We start from the raw sequence: 8,038 nt of genomic DNA, 5'->3' as shown, positions 1-8,038 counted from the left end.
AAAAAAAAAAAAAGAAGAAAAAACTGATGGTTACACTCTCCTGCAACCAAGACAGCTCTCTTTTGGCATTCCGCTTCTTTTGTAAATGAATCAACCTTGCATATGATTGTACTGATTATGCATAAACAGTACACTGATATTTTCAATCATCACACAACATCAAAGAATGACATGTTGAATACCATCACATGATGTTTCTATTGTTTTTTTTTATCATTATTTTCAAAGCAATACAATATACCTATGTAATAGTTAGTCAACCTAGTTGTAAAGATTTTCTTGGCTGTTTAAAGAGAAAGAGAGAGCGGCATTGATTTAGGAGTGTAAAGTCACATATGCAAAATAGGTTCTTTTTTTTTGGCTTTTCTTTTTTTTTTAAAAAAAAAAAACTATTCAATATGAAGAAGAAAGAGAAAGTAAAGTTTTTAAAGACTTGCGAGAATAATTTTAACACACATGTAGGTTCTACTTATGGGGAAGAGTGGTTCAGGAAAGACGTCTATGCGGTCTATTATTTTCAGTAACTATATAGCTCGAGACACTCGAAGATTAGGCGCAACAAGTAAATGAATACATTATAAAAGAGTTTCTTTTTTTTTTAAGACATAATCTATAGTCGATGTTGAACATTCCAATGTCAAATTCCTTGGTAATTTAGTATTAAACCTTTGGGACTGTGGAGGGTAAACAACAACAACAAAAGAGAGAAAGGTTGACTTTAATATTTTGTTAGACAAGAAGCCTTTATGGAAAATTATTTTGCTTCACAAAGAGACAGAATATTCAAAAATGTAGAAGTGCTTATATATGTATTTGACGTTGAGAGCAGAGATTGGGAAAAGGATCTTCACTATTATCAGTCATGCTTAGAAGCTATTCTTGCCAACTCAAAAGAAGCACGTATATTCTGTTTAATACACAAAATGGATCTTGTGCCAGAACATCAAAGAGATCAAGTAATGCTCTATTACTTGAGAAACAATATAACTCATCCCTATTGTATAGATATTTGAACAACGAGTGACAGAGCTTCAAAAGAGATCAGAGCCATTAAGTATTCAGGCCTTTCGTACGTCTATTTGGGACGAAACCCTTTATGCCGTAAAACAGTTAAACAAAAAAAAAAGCAACATCCAACTGATTATTATTGTCATAGGCATGGTCCAAGATTGTGCACTGTTTGATTCCTAATATCAGAATACTTGAATCTCATTTGAACAACTTTTGTCGTATATGTGATGCAGATGAAGTTGTGTTATTTGAGAGAACAACGTTTCTAGTGATTGCAACAGCAGCAACGGTCATTCATCAAGATCATCATAGATTTGAAAAAATAAGTAATATCATCAAACAGTTCAACCTAGGCTGTAGTCGATCACAAACCAGGTTTAAAAGTATGGAAATTAGAGGAAGTAGTTTTACTGCGTTTATCGATGTATTGACAAATAATACTTATGTGATGATTGTCATGTCTGATCCCAATATACGTAAGTAAAAGGAGAATAGTCTTTATATCCATGTACTCATATCAATGATAGAATCAGCAGCTACGTTATTAAACATTGCAGCAGCAAAAAAGCATTTTGAAAAGATTGAAGCAACAAAATAAAAAGTACTATTATTATTATTTGTTATTTTTTCCCTTTTTATTTCAACCAAATAAGTAAATACGTCCTCTTTTTTTTTTTCTTATATTTACATGTTGCGCCAAAGACTTGTTTTGTTTCATACTAGACGTCATACATCGACGTATAAACAGGCTATAGTGCTAGCAAATAATCAAATACAGCATCACTTTGATACTTATAATACAGTGCTGCACTTGGAAAAACAAGGATTGACTAGGCCACAAGCAGTGGCCTTGATGAAAGGTATAAAATTTAAACTTCGAGAAAGGTAAAAAAAAAAGACTTTAGCAATATGAAATACTTACAGTGTCTTTTAGTGTAGCGTTAACAGAGCAAAGTCTTTTACCTCAGTCTACTTTTGATAACGTAGGTCTCCCTTTTTTTATTATTACTCTCTTTACTTATCCCCAAAAAGGATTTGTATTTAATAAAAGCGGGATTGTCTGAGTTAAAGACAGAAATACAGATGATGAAGCAACAGGATGTACAAGCATTAAGGACCGACAGCGACCTTTTAAAGCGTGAGGTGGAGACATTAGCACAGAGACTGAATGAAAATGTTGAGCTTATGAAGAACGATATTACGTTGGAATTGAATAACAAGAAGAATGAAGTAAGAATGGAGCAACAAGAAATTGATATCAAGATTCAAGAGTTGAATAACAAACTGACTATAAAACTAAGTGAAGTCAAGATGGGTTTGGAATCTGTACGGTTAGAGACTATCTGGAAGGGACTTGGTAAGAAATAATGTATTATTAAGCTCTATATAATTCATTATTGTTTTAAGCTGGCGTGGGTGCTGCTGGTTTAACCATAGGTGCACTAGCTTATCTATTATCCAACTATACGCTCAAGAGAGAGCAAGAGGCAAGAGAAAGGAAATTGAAAAAGAAAAAACAAATGCAAGAAGAAGCACGCAATGCTGGCTTTATAGACATGGAAGTAGTATATTCTGCATGAAAACATTATGAAAACTCCGCCTAATCTTACAAAATCATTTCCCCTTTTCCTGATCCCCTTTCTTTTTCTTCTTTTTTTTTTTTTCTTTGCTGTTTTTTTCATTACCTTATGTTTCCTCATAGTCATTCCTCTCCTGTCAATTTGCACTCTAATAAATCAGATGTTGAAGCAACTGCTCTATGTCTTGCCTTAACCGAACAAAATTTGACATTGTTTAATCAACAAGTAATTCTGCATCCTTGTTTCTTTTTAATTAAAGCATCTTACCTTTTGTTATCTCGTAGTTTCCTCCTTATAAAGAGTTTAAAAAAGAGAATACATTACTGTTTGTAAAGGAACAGCAGCCCATCATAGAACAAGAGAGATTATTGAAGGAACAACAAAGGATAGCATCCTCTTTCTCCATTCAGAGCGATCCAACCATACTCGAATCGGAAAAAGTTATAGATACCGAAAAGCATCAGACAAAAGCCAAGCGTTTATCTAAATTCAGTTGGCCTTTTAGACCACATAAATTATCCCAAAACAAGGTGAAAAGGCAGCATAGATGGATTTGTATTCCCTTTGACAGACTATCACCACTACTACCAACAGCAAAACAAGATGATTTTGCTACTTTTGCATATCCTTTATCTTCCACACAAGCTGCAATATGAGAAAAGCATACACATTTATACACAAACACAATCTTTTGTCTAATGGTTTTTTATTACACAATAAAAAGAAAAATGTTTCTTTTATAATACAATCACTCTTCCTTCATCACTGCTCTTCTGGGCTAATTCAATAATACGAATACAATTGGCGCCATCTTCAGGCTTAACAGCCAATAGACTGGGATCAGATTTCAAGATGGACTCACCCACGTTGTTATAGTAAGCCAAATAATCACCCTTTTCCGTGTCAACCTTGCCGACAATATGAACACCGCCAACATCGGCATTGATATAACCGTAGCGATCACTAGATTCAATACCATATTCTGTATCTGAAGGGACTAGACCAGCCTTAAGTTGATCTTCTTGAACATCCAAGTATTCCTTTCTGAATCCACCGTTCATGCCGCGAAGATTGAATCGTAAAACGGGTGTATGACGAGCGAGCATGCTTGAACGAAGAATAGCCTTGAAAGAGTTTTCATATCCCAAGATGATGGTGAAATCATCAGCAACATCGGTTTCCTTTAACTGTCTTTGATTGCTGACGGTGGCATAAACAGTCTTTGGCATACCAAATAATGAAAGGGCTTGATCAATTAAATGTGCACCCAAATCGTAGAGCATGCCTGAACCAGGAGCATCGGATTGCTCTCTCCAGCCAGCCTTGACAAAATTACGGAAACGATCAAAGTGGGATTCAAATTCAACGAGACGGCCGAGATGACCAGCACTGATCAACTTCTTGACGGTCAAGAAGTCACCATCCCATCGACGGTTCTGGTAGACACTACAGATAAGCCCTGTCTCTTTAGCCACTCGACAAAGCTCCTCTGCTTCTTGAGATGTAATCGTAAATGGCTTTTCAACAACCACTACAAAAAAAGTGTTATTTCATGACATCATGTAGCACATCTTTGACCTACCATGTTTTCCGCTCTTGAGGGCCTGCAGAGCTAATGGATAATGAGAACCATTGGGTGTAGTGATGACAACAAGATCAACCTCGGAAGATGCAAATAAGTCATCGGTATTTTTGAACACGCTGATCCAAGGATACACATCTTTTGACTTATCACTCTTTCTTTCAACCACTGCAGCCAAGTGCAGGTAAGGTGAAGAAACGATCAGAGGACAATGAAAAACGCGAGCAGACATACCTTTTCATGCATTGTTAGTCCTGTACTACACTAAACATGCATTCTTACCAAAGCCTACAACGCCAACATTGATCTTCTTTTGAGTGTTATCAGTCATTATGTAATTGTGTGTTTATAGAAAATTAAAGAAAAAAAAAAAAAAAACTCTTTTATATATACTCTGCTTATAAATATTATCCATACGATGTCACACACCGTATAAGGAAATGAATAAACGGAGATTCTCCCGTCAGTCCCGCGCTTTCCCTTGCTTTAGGGTATAATCGGAATTTGAACTATAGGATGCTAAAAGACGTTTCAAAACCGTGTATTGTTCAAATCAAACGGAAGAATTGAACAATAAAAAGGTTCTAGAGTGAATATAAGCATGAGTAGCTTATCACTATAAAAATAAAAATAAAAAAAGAGAAAATGCGGGGGTCTTGTTTAGATTGTGCGTGCTTCTTATTGAATGCCAGCAACAAGTGTCAACCAAGCTTTGTCAGCGTTCTCTTCCTGCTGCGGCACATCAAGAAATCTCCCGTAGATCAATAATGAGGGGTGTATCCATGTCCCTGGATTAGTAAGCCAGAGATAAAGCAATTATGTGGATTAGGTGGAAAAATAATTAAAAAAACGGGTCTAGCGTCATACCCTGTAGATCTTTGCATCAGAGAATTCATTAAAACAGTTCATTTAAAACGATCATAGTTTTATATAGATTTTGAATTGTGTAAATCTCGATAATAAATGTATATGGATGAATGGGATATGGATGAATTAACGCTTCTTTGGGGTACGAGGCTTGATCTCTTCGTCTCTTACGGCATGCAAATAGATCTTTGGAGTGAGTGTAGGAAGGGCTTGCTTGTAACCCTAAGTTGGTGTGTTAGTACTGTTTTTTCAAGATTCTTTACACTCTACCTTTGACCAATCATAGGAAACAGCGTATGCAAAGATACTACCATTACGGTTGAACGCCGTGCTTGTTATTTGACCATTGACTTTAGGGAATGGTTTCAAACGCTGCTTAGAGTCTTTATCCCAGAAACTGAATGTTCCATCAGCACCAGCAGTGGAAAAAGTACCGTGAATAGGATGAAAATTGATATCGTGTACTGCATATATATTCTTGGAATCATCTCGATGGCATTTGAATGAAAAGTTCTTGCTATATGAAACATAAGTTACCGGGCCCTTACATATTTAAAAGTACTTACGAAGCTTCCTTTTCGTCAACGTATTGAATACCAACTCTTCCCTCAATCGAGCCAATTGCGAAACCTTTACTGTCAGCAAAGCAGGAAACAACACGAGTTTGCCATTTTAATGGTGAGGTTATTTGCTATGATCACTGTTAATAAACCACTTTTTTTTTGTTAAACTAGTCTTACTTTGAAAATAACAGTAGGATTATTCAGATCAAATAAACAAACATGCTTTTCTGCGGTTGCTGCAACCATTAATGGCCCTCTAGCGTCCATACTGTATAAGCGTTCGGGAAGCTGAACGGTTCCGATAGGTGTAGGTGAACGCAAGTCCCAGTATCTGATCGTCTTATCCCAACTACCTGTTGCAAGTACATTGCCTTGATCTAAAAATTTCACGGATTTGATGGTATCGTCATGCTGTGCCACTTGTGTTGACTGACCGGTCGTAATATCAAACATTCTTCCTGCTTTGTCTGCTCCACCAGATACTACTTTTGTACCGTCCTGAACAAAAAAAAAGGATTAAGATGCGAATAGACTGGACATGAGCTTTCAGATATTTACTTTACTCCATGCAACGCATAATGCAGGCCCTTCATGTGCATAAGAAGTCTTGGGAACTGTATTTCCTGATGCTTGAACTTCATAAATACGAACCTACGAGTTTTGTATGAATAAGAAAGAATATCGAGTGTAGAGTTTAAATTACTTGATTATCCCATGAAGAAACAGCTAAATAATCAGCTTGTGTAGAAAAATCTATTCCAGAGATGCCGTCAGCTGGAGGATTGGCAACCTAAAAGGAGTATAAGTAACATGCTTTATTGAAGTTGTTTGTAATTACCTCAAAATCTTTATTGTCCATCATTGTTAAATACGCGCTTGAAAAAAGAAAAAAAAATGAAAGCAACAAAAAAGACAACCAGGCAAAAATTTTATAAATCAAAACAAGTCCGCAGGAAAACTGTTGAGCCTTGGAATGAAGAAGAGGATTTGTGAGCTTGCTGAATACATCTCTGAGATATTGAGCGATGTTTAATCAATTAATATATATCAAGCATTGTGTATGGATGCTTATTGGTCATATAAAAAGTAGACTAGGCAGCAGGGGTAGTTCATCTCGCTTATTGTTAAATTATCTTCCCTTTCAAATCGTACTTTCTACTACTACTATAAGCACCAGAAATTATACAAATAGATGATGCTTTATTAATAGGCATTAGAGCTGTCCCTCTTTATGTCACATTATTGAGTTAGGCACATTACAGCATACATGATTTTTTAATTTGGATTGAGGTAGGTTTCACCAGGCAGATCCAGTCTTAAGTATTGAGTGAGCTTATTAAAAAGACTCATCGCACCATAAGAAAAGTAAAGTCATCGCTTTGGATGGTAATTCCTTTGTAAATCCATCACTCCAAAGATTCCTCTTCTCGAGTTGGTTGCTTTGAGAACGCTCATTCTACTCTGGTGGCTGCTTCATACTTTTATTCTATGTATAGACTGAATGAATAAGGTGTAAACAACGACTTCAAGGGCATCCATTTGTTTATTTATGGAAAGGAAGGAGTAACACACTTTTTGTACCGCTATGAGGGATCTTTTATATCTTTTTGGCTCAATAAATAGGATTAGATATACTATTACACTTAACAAAGGTGACCTTACTAAGATATATAAAAGCCTGCTTTTCCAGGAGAATAACGTTGCTGTCACTTGAGATCAGGTTCGATTTGTGGGGTGTTCTTTTAATGCTATACAACAATTGCTTTTATTGATTTGAGTACTTGTTAAAAAAAAGTGTTTACGATAATGTGCTTTCTAGGCTTTACTGATACTGCTTTAAACAACCTTTTTTACATATGGGATGAACATGTATGGTATATCGGAACTGATTAATCGCACTTAAACAAAATAATAAACAGAAATAAACAAAACTCCTTGAAGTATTTTCCCTCTGTAGTATCCACGCTACTATTCAGTGCTTAGATACAATATCTAGAGTTGAACCTAATGTTACTACAAGGTCTGATACATCTTAATCAAATATAGTCAACTCAGTTTAAATACTTCAGCTTCTTAATATAAAGTTATAGATTGTGGTATCATCTCTTTTCTCTTTACTTGATTCTGAATAAAGATACAGTCAGGTTGGTGGATATTGACAGTTACAAAAAAAGTAATTGGCAATCACAGAAAAATGAAATAAAAATACAATTGTCGAGAGACGAGATTTACTTTGTCGGTTAGTGCTAAACAAATTGTCATTCAAATACCAAATATAAAAAATAATAATACTAGGTTTAATCCATTGCACTTAATCATACGGTGGTTAACTGAATTACTACGTAGCGCATTGCTTTTTGCAGTGTTTTTGAGGAGTTGAAATTTAAAATAGCAAATGTTTTATTCTAGACAGCCAATATCACAAACAATGATGC

The 8,038-nt window shown here is 35.5% G+C and overlaps 5 protein-coding genes across 5 annotated transcripts; 3 read left to right on the top strand and 2 right to left on the bottom strand.

Moving 5' to 3' along the window:
- Positions 1-471: 471 nt before the first annotated feature.
- Positions 472-1,609, top strand: RHIMIDRAFT_204071 (rraga protein; the record flags this gene model as incomplete). The annotated part of the gene is made up of 6 exons (XM_023606732.1): positions 472-562; positions 617-683; positions 734-956; positions 1,006-1,101; positions 1,157-1,487; positions 1,539-1,609. The coding sequence occupies 6 exons, from the start codon at positions 472-474 to the stop codon at positions 1,607-1,609; spliced, it is 879 nt and encodes a 292-aa protein (XP_023464873.1).
- Positions 1,610-1,792: 183 nt separating this feature from the next.
- Positions 1,793-2,355, top strand: RHIMIDRAFT_194025 (uncharacterized protein; the record flags this gene model as incomplete). Its single annotated transcript, XM_023606001.1, has 3 exons — positions 1,793-1,896; positions 1,946-1,994; positions 2,044-2,355. Coding segments are annotated over 3 exons (465 nt in total), but the record flags the coding sequence as incomplete, so codon positions are not given.
- Positions 2,356-2,699: 344 nt separating this feature from the next.
- Positions 2,700-3,247, top strand: RHIMIDRAFT_238604 (uncharacterized protein; the record flags this gene model as incomplete). Its single annotated transcript, XM_023608996.1, has 2 exons — positions 2,700-2,816; positions 2,876-3,247. 2 exons carry the CDS (start codon positions 2,700-2,702, stop codon positions 3,245-3,247), a joined length of 489 nt encoding a protein of 162 aa, XP_023464871.1.
- Positions 3,248-3,328: 81 nt separating this feature from the next.
- On the bottom strand, positions 3,329-4,504 carry RHIMIDRAFT_238603 (oxidoreductase family protein; the record flags this gene model as incomplete). Its single annotated transcript, XM_023608995.1, has 3 exons — positions 3,329-4,122; positions 4,174-4,407; positions 4,456-4,504. The coding sequence occupies 3 exons, from the start codon at positions 4,502-4,504 to the stop codon at positions 3,329-3,331; spliced, it is 1,077 nt and encodes a 358-aa protein (XP_023464870.1).
- A 317-nt stretch (positions 4,505-4,821) lies between these two features.
- RHIMIDRAFT_227736 (WD40 repeat-like protein) lies at positions 4,822-6,737 on the bottom strand. Its single transcript, XM_023607604.1, has 7 exons — positions 6,442-6,737; positions 6,307-6,393; positions 6,162-6,254; positions 5,781-6,101; positions 5,607-5,731; positions 5,311-5,557; positions 4,822-5,262 (listed from the first exon to the last, which is right to left on the bottom strand). The coding sequence occupies exons 1-7, from the start codon at positions 6,463-6,465 to the stop codon at positions 5,167-5,169; spliced, it is 993 nt and encodes a 330-aa protein (XP_023464869.1). The 5' UTR covers positions 6,466-6,737; the 3' UTR covers positions 4,822-5,166.
- Between the last annotated feature and the right edge of the window lie 1,301 nt (positions 6,738-8,038).

This window comes from Rhizopus microsporus (genome assembly GCF_002708625.1).
Source record: "Rhizopus microsporus ATCC 52813 unplaced genomic scaffold scaffold_11, whole genome shotgun sequence".
NCBI classification, from domain to species: domain Eukaryota; kingdom Fungi; phylum Mucoromycota; class Mucoromycetes; order Mucorales; family Rhizopodaceae; genus Rhizopus; species Rhizopus microsporus.
The sequence above is the reverse complement of the archived record's forward strand: the minus strand, read 5'-3'. Positions and strand labels throughout refer to the sequence as shown.